Source organism: Rhinatrema bivittatum, chromosome 1 (assembly GCF_901001135.1).
Source record: "Rhinatrema bivittatum chromosome 1, aRhiBiv1.1, whole genome shotgun sequence".
NCBI classification, from domain to species: Eukaryota; Metazoa; Chordata; class Amphibia; order Gymnophiona; family Rhinatrematidae; genus Rhinatrema; species Rhinatrema bivittatum.
Window position 1 is genome coordinate 47,930,304 of NC_042615.1, and position 13,965 is coordinate 47,944,268.

General features: G+C 44.0%; 1 protein-coding gene across 4 annotated transcripts in view; it reads right to left on the bottom strand.

Moving 5' to 3' along the window:
* Nucleotides 1-13,965, bottom strand: part of SLC10A7 (solute carrier family 10 member 7) — a 339,519-nt gene that overhangs the window by 306,330 nt on the left and 19,224 nt on the right. For all 4 annotated transcript variants that reach the window (XM_029602657.1, XM_029602585.1, XM_029602751.1 and 1 more), the window contains exon 3: nucleotides 10,876-11,012. In XM_029602657.1, coding sequence (XP_029458517.1) covers nucleotides 10,876-10,994 — 119 coding nt within the window. In that variant the 5' untranslated portion in view covers nucleotides 10,995-11,012. The remainder of the gene's footprint in view (nucleotides 1-10,875; nucleotides 11,013-13,965) is intronic.

A 13,965-nucleotide genomic window follows, 5' to 3' on the forward strand; every position in this document is an offset into this window, starting at 1 on the left:
CTCCCGCATACAGTTCAAGCTCCTCTTTCTCACCTACAAATGCCTTCACTCCGCAGCACCTCACTACCTCTCCTCTCTTATTTCTCTCTACACCCCTCCTCGGGCACTCCGCTCGTTGGACAAGTCACTCCTATCCATACCCTTCTCTTCCACTGCTAATTCCAGTCTCCGTGCTTTCCACCTGGCTGTGCCGTGTGCTTGGAATAGTCTTCCTGTACTGGTGCCTCATGCTCCTTCTCCTGCCATGTTTAAATCCCCCCCTAAAGCCCCACCTTTTTGAAACCGCTTTTAAATCTTATGCCTGATTGTCTGCTTTTAGTCTTGTTAACTTTCTTTTCTTTTTAACCATTGTTTTGTTTTATGAAATACCCCAAGTCTCTTGTCCTGTATGTTTGTCTTATTAGACTTTAAGCTCTATTGAGCAGGGACTGTCTTTCTGTCTTGTTTGTACAGTGCTGCGTATGTCGTGTAGCGCTATAGAAATGTTAAGTAGTAGTAGTAGTAGTAGTAGTAGTAGTAGTAGTAGTAGTAGTAGTAGTAGTAGTAACAGCCCATATAAATTAGGCTGGAAACACGTGCACAAGTTATCCCAATTTTTTTTTTTTAAAGCAAACTTGCGCATCTCAGTTTGCTTCGAAAATTATTACACCAAACCTACCGGCACATAATTACGCTTACATGTGCATAAACTTTTCAGTTTCTGAATTTTATGTGCAAACTTTGGAAAATGTAAAAATTATGGAGGTGATTTTCAAAAGGTTTTACGCTTTTGAAATTTGTTACGATAGATGCTACTTTTCACACGGGCAACTTGTTTGGAAAATTCACTCAAAGGTGTGGAAGTGGGAACACTTCTTCTCGATCCAGATACATTTCCGCGCATGCAGGACACACGCACTGACATTTGCCCACAAACTGAGAAAATAGAGTGGTGCACAGCGTGACATTATTTGAATAAGTGTGTGGGGGGGGGGTTTTGTTTTGTTTTTTTTAACATATTTAGATTTTCTGCCAATAGGGAATGTGCTTAACAGGTTAAATTTCCACCTTTGTCCTTTTAATGATGGTGGTGAGCAAATTCTCCTGCCTTTGATCTTAAGATGGCAACGAACAGGCTACACAAATATTTGAGCCTTATTTGATTGACTTGTAAATGAAAATGTTCAATATCATCATAACACAGAAAACATCTGAATGGCATACACATTTGAAAAGTATTATTTTTTTGGAACATTATTTTGATATTTATGACTTTCAAGATGCATCTAATGGATTGTGCAAGGACTTATCTTTGCTTTTGTGTTCAGTATACATAAATAGTACTTTCTGTTCTGAGATTTTAATTTTCATGACATGCTGCTGTGTACAGTTATAAAGCGTCTTGGTGTATTCACCTTTTCAGATACTGCATATACTATGCAATGAATTTTTAATATTTTCCATTGGAAAGAAATCAGTAGAACTAGAGGTCACAAAATGAAACTCCAGGAGGGACAACTCAGAATCAACATCAGGAAATATTTCTTCACCGCCAGGGTGGTGGATGCCTGGGATACCCTTCAAGAAGAGGTAATGAGGACAAAAACATGAAACGAATTAAAAAAGGCATGGGATAAACACTGTGTTTCTCTAAAGGCAAGAGCATGGAATTGAAGAAAAAGATGCATGGGGGTATCCTACATGGAGCGGCAGTTACTATCCTTAACCAATTAGCTTTCATGATCGCAACGTCACTGTCCGTTTCAACAGTGGGGGTGAAAAAGGAAATTGATTCAGACGACAGCCAACACTGGGCCCCGACTTTAACGGTCCGGAGTACTGATATGCAGACATTAGGTGTAAAGCACAGGACTGCTTCTACAGCCAAGTCCATTCAAACGGTATTGTCTGAATTATCAAGGCTCCTTACCCCGTAAAAATTGTGCTAGCAGTATTATTACCCTTAACATAAGGCTTGGAGGTAACCTGCAAGGAGCGGCAGTTACTACCCTTAATATAAGGCTTGGGAGTAACCTGCACAGAGCGGCAGTTACTACCCTTAATATAAGGCTTGGGGATAACCTGCACAGAGAGGCAGTTACTACCCTTAATATAAGGCTTGGGGGTAATCTGCACAGAGAGGCAGTTACTACCCTTAATATAAGGCTTGGGGGTAATCTGCACAGAGGCAGTTACTACCCTTAATATAAGGCTTGGGGGTAACCTGCACAGAGAGGCAGTTACTACCCTTAATATAAGGCTTGGGGGTAACCTGCACAGAGAGGCAGTTACTACCCTTAATATAAGGCTTTGGGGTAATCTGCACAGAGAGGCAGTTACTACCCTTAATATAAGGCTTGGGGGTAACCTGCACAGAGCGGCAGTTACTACCCTTAATATAAGGCTTGGGGATAACCTGCACAGAGAGGCAGTTACTACCCTTAATATAAGGCTTGGGGGTAACCTGCACAGAGCGGCAGTTACTACCCTTAATATAAGGCTTGGGGGTAACCTGCACAGAGAGGCAGTTACTATTTATTTTTATTTATTTAGAGTTTTTCTATACCGGCATTCGTGATTAGAAACCACATCATGCCGGTTTACATATAACAAGGGGGTGTGAACAAAAAACGGAACATAAACAAGTGCAAAGAGATCTTAAAGTTACATTACAACAAGGATCATATAACTGGGGAGAGAATTATAAGCCTTAATATAAGGCTTGGGGTAAACCTGCACAGAGAGGCAGTTACTACCCTTAATACAAGGCTTGGGGTAAACCTGCACAGTGAGGCAGTTACTACCCTTAATATAAGGCTTGGGGTAAACCTGCACAGTGAGGCAGTTACTACCCTTAATATAAGGCTTGGGGTAATCTGCACAGAGCGATTGTTACTACCCTTAATATAAGGCTTGGGGTAAACCTGCACAGTGAGGCAGTTACTACCCTTAATATAAGGCTTGGGGTAAACCTGCACAGTGAGGCAGTTACTACCCTTAATATAAGGCTTTGGGGTAAACCTGCACAGTGAGGCAGTTACTACCCTTAATATAAGGCTTGGGGTAAACCTGCACAGTGAGGCAGTTACTACCCTTAATATAAGGCTTAGGGGTAACCCGCACAGAGAGGCAGATACTACCCTTAATATAAGGCTTGGGGGTAACCCGCACAGAGCGATTGTTACTACCCTTAATATAAGGCTTGGGGTAAACCTGCACAGTGAGGCAGTTACTACCCTTAATATAAGGCTTGGGGGTAACCCGCACAGAGCGATTGTTACTACCCTTAATATAAGGCTTGGGGTAAACCTGCACAGTGAGGCAGTTACTACCCTTAATATAAGGCTTGGGGTACACCTGCACAGTGAGGCAGTTACTACCCTTAATATAAGGCTTAGGGGTAACCTGCACAGAGAGGCAGATACTACCCTTAATATAAGGCTTGGGGGTAACCTGCACAGAGTGTCAGTTACTACCCTTAATATAAGGCTTGGGGTACACCTGCACAGTGAGGCAGTTACTACCCTTAATATAAGGCTTAGGGGTAACCTGCACAGAGTGTCAGTTACTACCCTTAATATAAGGCTTGGGGTAAACCTGCACAGTGAGGCAGTTACTACCCTTAATATAAGGCTTAGGGGTAACCCGCACAGAGAGGCAGATACTACCCTTAATATAAGGCTTGGGGGTAACCCGCACAGAGCGGCAGTTACTACCCTTAATGTAAGGCTTGGGGGAAACCTGCACAGAGAGGCAGATACTACCCTTAAAATAAGGCTTGGGGTAAACCTGCACAGTGAGGCAGTTACTACCCTTAATATAAGGCTTGGGTAAACCTGCACAGAGAGGCAGTTACTACCCTTAATATAAGGCTTGGGGTAAACCTGCACAGAGAGGCAGTTACTACCCTTAATATAAGGCTTGGGGTAAACCTGCACAGAGAGGCAGTTACTACCCTTAATATAAGGCTTGGGGGTAACCTGCACAGAGAGGCAGTTACTACCCTTAATATAAGGCTTGGGGGTAACCTGCACAGAGAGGCAGTTACTACCCTTAATATAAGGCTTGGGGGTAACCTGCACAGAGTGTCAGTTACTACCCTTAATATAAGGCTTAGGGGTAACCTGCACAGAGAGGCAGTTACTACCCTTAATGTAAAGCTTGGGGGAAACCTGCACAGAGGCAGTTACTACCCTTAATATAAGGCTTAGGGGTAACCTGCACAGAGAGGCAGTTACTACCCTTAATATAAGGCTTGGGGTAAACCTGCACAGTGAGGCAGTTACTACCCTTAATATAAGGCTTTGGGGTAACCCGCACAGAGCGGCAGTTACTACCCTTAATGTAAGGCTTAGGGGTAACCTGCACAGAGTGTCAGTTACTACACTTAATATAAGGCTTAGGGGTAACCTGCACAGAGTGTCAGTTACTACACTTAATATAAGGCTTGGGGGTAACCTGCACAGAGAGGCAGTTACTACACTTAATATAAGGCTTAGGGGTAACCTGCACAGAGAGGCAGTTACTACCCTTAATATAAGGCTTGGGGGTAACCTGCACAGAGTGTCAGTTACTACCCTTAATATAAGGCCTGGAGGTAACCTGCACAGACAGGCAGATACTACCCTTAATATAAGGCTTAGGGGTAACCTGCACAGACAGGCAGATACTACCCTTAATATAAGGCTTGGGGGTAACCTGCACAGAGTGTCAGTTACTACCCTTAATATAAGGCCTGGAGGTAACCTGCACAGACAGGCAGATACTACCCTTAATATAAGGCTTAGGGGAAACCTGCACAGAGCGGCAGTTACTATCCTTAATATAAGGTTTGGGAGAAAACTAAAAAAAAAAGTCATGTGATAGGAGGCAATGTTTTTACTGTGGTGTGGCGTGGCATGGCAGCTCGTTAAAAGATAGGAAACAAAGAGTAAACCTAAATGGTCATGTGAGGCACTGCCCCTATGTTCCCCCTTAAACCGGTGCAGGACCAGGCTAGGTGCCTGGTCCCCTTTAATTCCCCGTGTGAGAGATAGCTGTGTGGCTGGGGCTCAGCAGGGTAAGAATAAGAGCTGGGACCCAGGTGGGGACAGTTAGACCAGGCCCAGGTCTCCAGGAGGAAGGCAGCTCCTGTAAAGTAACACTGTCCAAACACTGAGCTATAATGAAGCTGTATGAGTACCTGTTATGACCATCGGCCGCAGGCAGCCGCGGCCAACCCAACTCACAGCTTTGCCATGCCTGGCTCTCCACTCCAGGGGAACTTGCGGCTATGGCCAGCCATTGTCGCCACACTGTTCCTGGTCCTCCCTGCTCCGAGTGTGGCTGGGATACCGCCGGCCCACGCTCCAACTCCGGGCCTTCCTAGGTGCGCGCTCGCACTATCTCTGTGTGTGCCCCAGAGATCTGTACTGGAACCTGGATTGTTTAACGTTTTCATTAATGATCTGGAAAAGGGAGCAATAACTGAAGTGATCAAATTTGCAGATGACACAAAAATATTCAAAATAGGTAAAAAATAAAAATCAACAGACTGTAAGGAACTGCAGAGGGACCTTGAGAGACTGGAGAACTTGGTATCTAAATGTAATGTGGACAAGTGCAAAATGGTGCATATGGAGCAAAAAAAATCCAAACTAGAGGTACACAATGCTGGGTTCCATAGTGGGAAGAAATCACCCAGGGAAGGCACCTTGGATTCACTGTGGACAATATGTTGTACTCCTCATCTCAGTGTGCAGCGGTGAGTAAAAGACAAACAGAATATTGGGGAATTATTCAGAAAGGAAAGGAGAATAAGACTACATAATACCTCCATACCAATCTATGGTGGAACCCGCACCTTGAGTAATGTGTGCAGTTTTGGTTGCCCTGTCTCAAGAAAGACAGATACAGCAGAATTAGAAAAGATACAGAAAAGTGTAGCAAAAATGATAAAGGGGATGGTACAGCTGCCTTATTAAGGAAGGCTAAACAGGCTAGGGCTTTTCAACTTGAAGAAAGGGGATAAGACAGAGATCTACAGAATCAAGAGTTGCATGGAACAGGTAATTAGGGAACACTTAACTAGTAATAGCTGATGATCTTACTCCTTTTTCTCATTATAATCCCAGTAAAAAGCAGAGAAAGAATGAACCTTGGTATTCCCATGATTTAAGAATTGAAAATAAGAGGTTAGGGCAATGTAAGAGTACATGGCACAAACATAAATCAGATTTACACCTTGAGAAATATAAGATCCAATTGGAACATTACAGACAATTAGGTAGTGCTACAAAGAGATATATATCCAATAAAATCCATGCTACAGGATTTAATGCTAAATTTTTATTTTCCATGGCTAAAAGATTAATGAGTAATGCTAGGAATAAAAGGTGTGGTTCATCTGAGTTTCCAGCTTTATTTAATAGCGATAAATTTGCAACCTTTTTTTAATGAAAAAGTTGAAAAGATATGTAGTATCTTTACAGCTAAGTTTAGTAACTCCAACTGAACTGCCTATGTCATGCAGGGAGTCATTTGAGAACGTTTCTGTAATTGAGATTCAAAATATTCTCTTGAAACTAAATCCTATATTTTGCTTGTTGAACTCAAGTCAAGCTGCACCCTTGAAAGTATGGAGGGAAGTAATTGCCCCTTTTATAGCTAAAATTGTTAAATTGCCATTGATAGAAGGACTGGTACCGGACACCCTAAAACTATCAAGAATTAGACCCATTTTGGAAAGTCCATCAGCAAATCCAAAGGATTTATCAAGTTACAGGCCAATAACGTCACTGTGTTTTGGCAAAAGTAACTGAAAAAGCAGTGCACAAACTGCTGTGTGACCACTTGGAGGCCAATGAGTTACTGAATCTACAGAAAAAAATAATTCAGCAGAAACCCTTTTATTATCTGTGACTGATGCTGATCGACTGTGGACATAGTTATTTGCTGGTGCTCTTAGATATATCCGCAGCATTCGACACAGTTGATCATGAAATTTGTTAACCAGATTAACTGAATTTGGCATTTCCAAGAAAACTTTAAAGTGGTTCCAGTCTTTCTTAAGTAACCGGAAGTGTAAGATGATGTTAAACGATCCTAGTTCACAGTGGATAAATATCGCAAAGGGACTTCCACAAGGCCTACCCTCTTGGCCACGAAGTTAATGTATACTTGGCACTATTATGTGGGCTTCTTGAGGGATTGGGTACAGATTTCAGAATTTATGCCGACGACATCCAGAAGCTGTTTCCTGTGAAGCATTCGACTGAATCAGCTACGGGAGAGTTGACAGGTTATCTTAAAGTCATTCAAAACAATCTCGCGTTAAAACACATCCAAACTGAAATTTTGATTTTGTCACGTAATGGTAGTAAAAAACCTTTTCCAACAGTTATCTTCCATGGTAATGATATTTTATGTTCACCAGTAGTGAGAAACCTGGAGGGTGGGTCTTGATGGAAAATTGGCTATGGTACCTCACATCAAGAAAGAGATTCAAGCTGGATATTTTAAATTAAGGATTAGGAGGAGGCTTACAACTTATCTTGACCCTGTAGGTTTTCGTTTGACACTTCAAGCACTTTGGTTTACATGTTTCGACTATTGAAATCCTTTCCTCCTGGGAATGCCTGCTACTCATTTGAAAGCTTTGCAGTTCCTTCAGAACTCTGTGGCTGGAGTCCTAAAAAGAACATGGAAGTATGGCCATATATCACTGGTGCTTCACGAACTGCACTGGCTACCAGTCGTTCATCGAGTTCAATGCAAGGTTTTGACATTATTACATGAACTGGTCTGGCTGGGATCCACTATTCATTTATACTTTTCTCAACACACCCTTCCTTCAGCCAACAGTGGCCTGCTGGATGTACCATATACAGAAGGCTCGTTTGGGAACAACCCCGAGATAGGACAATAGCAGTCGCAAGTCCAAGATTATGGAACTCAATGTCAGGATCACTTCGCACCACAGTTGACATTAAAGCATTTTTAAAATGACATTAAAGCATTTGTATAAAATTTTACTGCCTATATATAATCATGCTCTCACGCTTATAATCATTTTACCTAGCTTATATTATTCTTGTACAATAATTTCCCTTCATGTTTCCCCCCTCTTACCTCTCCCCAGTTCTTTAATCAGTTTCAATGTAATGCCCTGTTGGCCAGTTTTATGTTACATGGAAACCGATGTGATGTTTGCATAATGAACGTCGGTATACAAAAATTTTAAATAAATTAAAAAAATAAATAAATAAATAAATAAAGCACTAAAAATCTGGCTTTTGAAGAAAGTATTTGAGGGATAATGTGCATGGTCTAAATAGTTTATAGATGCAGCTTAGGTAATGATACTTCTAAATGTTTAGCAAAAATGGATGTTTTTAGTCTTGTTTAAATGGTCGCATATTAGAATAACTGTTTGTGTTTTTATATATTGTTTTGTTAATTTGCATATGCACGTCTGTTGAAAAGCACCACAATCCGTGGAGTGTGCGGTTAAGAAATTGTAAACAAATTATAAAATAAATAAATAACATCTAGTTACCCTTTCAAATAACACTAATAGTAGGGGACACTCCGTGAAACCAGCACATAGAAGATGTTACATTTCCCGGCCGCAGCAGGCCCGCAGCCGGCTTCATTCACCCCTGACACCTGGGTCCCGGACCTGGCCTGTTTTCCCAGGCAGCGGTAGGCAGCCGCCTACGCGCTCGTGCTCCGCCTGTGCTCCCAGGCCCCTCCGGTATTGCGGTCTCATCCAGTCCCGGCCGGGTCTCCCCACATGCGTCGTGGGAGACGCTGCCACCTCTTAGTTTTTGGCTTGTCCGCCTTAGGCGCGCGCGTGCACCTTTCCTAGCTTTAAAGGGACCGCGTTAGGAAAGCCTCCCACGGCCCCGGATGATGACGTTAATCAGCCTCCGTATATAAAGTGGCCCCTGCCATTCAGACTTCGCCTTGGCAATAGGTCTCCACGCTTTCTGTCATGTGCTTCGTTGCTGTTTGTTCCAGTTCCTGTTCCAGTACTTGTTCCTTCTCTAGCATCTGTTCCTGCTTCCTGTGCCTTCTACCCTTCGGTCGGATCTCCCTGGCTTTGATCCTTGCTCAGACCTACCTCATCTCCAGCCGCCTACCCTGACTTGCAGTCTGGACTTAACCTTGTTCCTAACTTTGCTGCCTGCTTCAGTCTGTCCAGACTTTGGAACCCGGCCTCGTCTTCAGCTCTGCCTGACTTGCAGTCCGGACTTGATCCTGTCTCCAACCGCACTGCCTCTGTTCCAGTCGGTCCGGACTTTGGATCCTGCCTCTCCACTGCTTCCTGGCACCCTGCCTTGGGCACTCTCTCCAGGATCAACCACGTGGAGGCCCACCTAAGTTCAGCCGGCCCCGGCACCCAAGGGCTCAACCTGCGGGGAACGAGGGCTGGTATTGGCGAAGCTCCAGTTGACCTCCGCTTCCCGTTTGGCCTCACCTCCCGACGGTGGGGACCCGTGGGGGTTTCCCCCACGGGTGGCGCCAACACCACCTCGGGCCAAGGGTCCACCTCCACGACAGAAGATTTAAATTAAGTTGAAGAAAGTGCTTTTTTCACTTACAGGTCAAAGCAATAAATCTGTGCGGAAAACGGGCCCTCAGTGTTGAGCACCTGCTTTCCTAATGCGCGCCCAGCCACCTCTCCTGGACACGTGATCAAATATTTAAATGAGGGATCACGCTAAAAAGAAGGCGCCAAGGAGAAATGTGTGCCCCTAGTGCCTCCTTGGCAGTGGGTGCCCAGGAGAGGCTGCTGTCAGCGGTTAGGAAAACAGATGCTCAGTTTTACGAGTGTCCCTTTTCCTAACCTAACAACTAGCAGATTTTTTTTTTTTTTTAAACATTCTCGTCCTTTTGCTCCTCTGACTTAACTTTTTAGATCCTGCTCATTGAAGGAATTATTTCCTGATGCCCCTTTTTACATATCTTAGTTAACTAGACCCGAATATGGTATAAATATGGTATAAAAAATTTGCAAGTAATTAAAAGTATATGAAAAAATGTTCCACTTGTGGAACGTTGGTACCTAAAAGGTTAATATCAACATGATATTAAGTCGGAGGAGGTCTAGAAAAGCAGTATTTTCTGTTTTTCTGCACACTTCTTGGGTTGCTCAGAAATTAACGCCTGCTCTGCATCAGGGAGAATAGCTAATAGCCTCACCAACATGAATTTGCATGTGATGAGGGCTATCAGCTTCGTGGGGGGGTTGGGCACGTGTTTTGGACACACCAATCCCCTCATAGCATAAGGAGTTGTGGACGCGCGTCCAATACGCACGTCCAACATTGGGTTAAACCGTGTGCTCGCTTGAGCGCACTGTACTGCATCAGCCTGTTAACGCACAATTAAGCAGTGGATGTTTGCTGCTGGAGGACGTGGTCAAGGCACCGAGTATAGCGGGGCTTAAAAGAGGTTTGACCAAATCCCTGGAGGAACAGTTCATAGCCAAGGGAACCTGGGGAAAGCCACAGCTTATCCCTGGGAGTGAGGGAACTGGATCTACTCTTTGGGATCTGCTGGTACTTGTGACCTGGACTGGCCACTGTCAAGAGACAGGATTCTGGGCTCAATGGACCTTTGGTCTGAGCAGGAGTGGTTAATTATTGCAAAAAGCTTAATTCTGCCTTGAGAAGACATCATTACATTTTTACGACACCTACATTAATGCACAAATTTTATTGAGCATACATTTACAACTGTATTGATGCTTGCCTTATTTGCATCTCATTACCAGGTATGCATTAAACATTGTATCAACGGTTGATGTTAATGCACTTTGCCATATTGGCCCCCTTAGGTTGAATCTCATTGAGCCTGTGCATTATTTTAGCTACTTTTTCATTAAGAGTTATTTTTTTTTTGTATACCTACCCTTTCAAAAGCCATTCGTTGATAGAGGTGATGGACAAGAGTTTGAGGAACAGCCAGATGGCTGAAGGGAAGAACACCAGTGTAAAGGTCTGGACGAAAAGGTGCAGCTTGACGTGCATCAAAGCACGTGTCAGCTCCTGCAAAACAAGAAGAAAGCAAGAGTTATTCTTTAGAAAACTCCTAAACCCTTCCTCCGAGGTACCAATAGGTGGACCACTTTAGAACCTTATATTAAAGCTAAACTACATGAGATCTCCTTATAATTATAATAGAAGCCGCTCACGTTTTCATGATTTTAGATCAGTTCACATTTTGCCAACCCCTGTAGCTCACACACAAAGGAAGTGTTACCTGCATCTATTGCCAGTATGCGCTGAAATAGATTTTTCAGCCAGCGTAATGAAGTCACATTAAAAAAAGCTATAAAAGGGGCTTTCCGAGGGAGAATGCTCTGGATTCATGCATTTAATTTGAAAGTTCTGTGGGTAATCAGCACATGCCACTTCTCAACAGGTAAAAGTTACATGTGCACACTGAGCCATAGGTTGTTGGAAATATATTTAGAAAAAAAACATAGGCACAGGGAAAATATTTTCCTTACCTTCTTTTTTTTTTGTTGGCTTGTTTTTTCTCTTACTATCTTGCTTATTTTGTTTGACTTCTATTTCTTATTTTGCACTGTTTCTACTTTTTTTTTTTTTTTTTAACTTCTTTTCCTTTATTCTTATTTTTTACTTTTCTGAACTGTAGGCAGCAGGTACCAAACTTTTAGGTGCCGAGGTGACCTGACTCCAAGCCTGTACCAACCAGCTAGTACATGTCAATTTAGCTACCAATCTTGTGTTTCAAAACTAGATTGTTGGGTGTTTAAACTACGTGTGTAATTTTGTGATTAGGTGCATTACTTAAAAAAAAAAATCCTTACCCCTTTATTCTTATTCATTTTGCACAGTAAAGCATTGCTTTATCAGTGGGCTCTCCCCTCACCCCCAGAAGAACCCCTCTTCTCTAAAGAGTTGCGCCACAGACACAGATTGGGACAAACCCTTTTGAAAACAGATTCCTGCGAATACCGACAACGCCATTGGAAAACAAAAATTGCTTGCCATGTGAGCGGCACAGCATATGAAAGCATTGTCTAGAGATCTTGAAACGCGAGAAAAACCCCTTTTGCTTTTCGTTGGAAAGTTCTACTGCTCTTGTCCTTCCACAGCACAGTGTGAACCGAAGGAACTCGTGCAAAACAAGATGGGTAGCGCTGAAGCTGCAATCCCCAGGCGTGATTTCCATTCCTACAGCCTAAGCACCCCTTCAGGAATGCCTTCTCTCTACGCAACTAAAAGCAGGGGAGGCTAACTCCAGTCCTTGAGAGCCTCAAGATATCCACGATGAATATGCATGAGACAGATCTGCATGCACTGCCTCCACTGTATGCAAATATATCTCATGCGTTTTCAAGGCGGATATCCTGAAATCCAGGATGGTTTGTGGCTCTTGCGGACCGGAGTTGGCCACACCTGGCCTAAAGGATCTCTACTAAAGAGGATTGTTCCATTTGTCACAGGAGGTACAGGAGTGGTATTATTGTTGGGTTTTAGCTCCCCCATAAGAAAGCCCGAGATGGTGAGCTCTCAGAGTATATAAGCCCCTGCCACCATCGTAGGGTGTGGACTTTTGAGTTACCCCTTGTAGGGGCAGCAGGTCACGGTGTTGTTCCCTGTTTTGTTTGTTTTTTTCTTAGAGAAGGACCCTAGGGTCTCTAGGGTTGAGACAAGTGGAAAGAGTGCTTTCACCTAAACTTAAGATGTCTCCTTGCAAACCTTGTGGTTTATGGAGGAGGAAAGTTTGTCCACCCTTCCTCTCTCTCTCGATTTCCCCTTTTTCTAAGGTTTTCCTTTTACAATCTGTCTGAGTACCCTAGGGCCCATCTTAGAGGAGCGGGGTCTCTCAAGCAGGACGCACGAGTGGAGTAATGAACCTGGGATCATTCGTGTTGCCAGAGGATGTGGTTAGTGCAGTTAGTATAGCTGTGTTTAAAAAAGGATAAGTTCTTGGAGGAGAAGTCCATTACCTGCTATTAAGTTGACTTAGAAAATAGCCACTGCTATTACTAGCATCAGTAACATGGAATAGACTTAGTTTGTGGGTACTTGCCAGGTTCTTATGGCCTGGATTGGCCACTGTTGGAAACAGGATGCTGGGCTTGATGGACCCTGGGTCTGAGCCACTATGGCATGTTCTTATGAGAGAGGAGAGTGAGAGGAAGATCGGTGGCGCCCATCCAGTGTTAACCACACCTACATCATCAGGGGATGGAACAGAAGAGTATGGAGGTACCATCCAAATACAAACAAGGGAAGAAAGACTGAACAACTGGACTTTATTTAGGTACACTTAAACTGGGAAAAGATTATTCTATTCAGCAGAATCTGGGAGGAAGCTCCAGGCTACTCCATTAATTGGAATGGATAAGGAATAAGACATATCAATTGACATCAATAACAGAATACACATTTCATTACTCCGTTTCTACTGCTGGACTGAGCATCACGTCCGCTAACACGGGCAGCCCAGGAAATAAAGGTGCGGAGCAATAACGTTTATGTGGTGCCATCGAGTTACAACACCGTGCTGGACAAGCTAGGTCACGTGGCCGGAAGATCCCTGCCTCCAAGAGCTTAGAATTTCAGTCTGAGCGCGGGGAGGGTAAGCGATTTATTCAGGGTAAGACGGCGAAGAGCGCTTAAGGCAAATGGTACACGGCACAGATCAGCGCGGCGACCGCTCAGCCGCGCTGCCAGCCTGCTGAAGGGGAAGGCGGAAGCGGGCGGGTCGTGGAGTAAAGATACGTCGGGAGGGTCTGAATCTTGAGGAAACCGTGCGCCTCCTCACGCAGTGCCGCTAAGGACAGGAAGAGCCGGCACCCACCGCGAGATCACAGGTGGAGCTAGGCAGCACACCAAGGCGAAGCCTTGCAACGGAGGTGCAGGGGTCTGTGGCCTAGAGAGGGGTTTCCCCGTCTAAATCACAGGGGCCTGGATGGGAACAGAGCCTCTCGTCTTGGTTGAAAGCAGCGAGGAGGACCAGGAA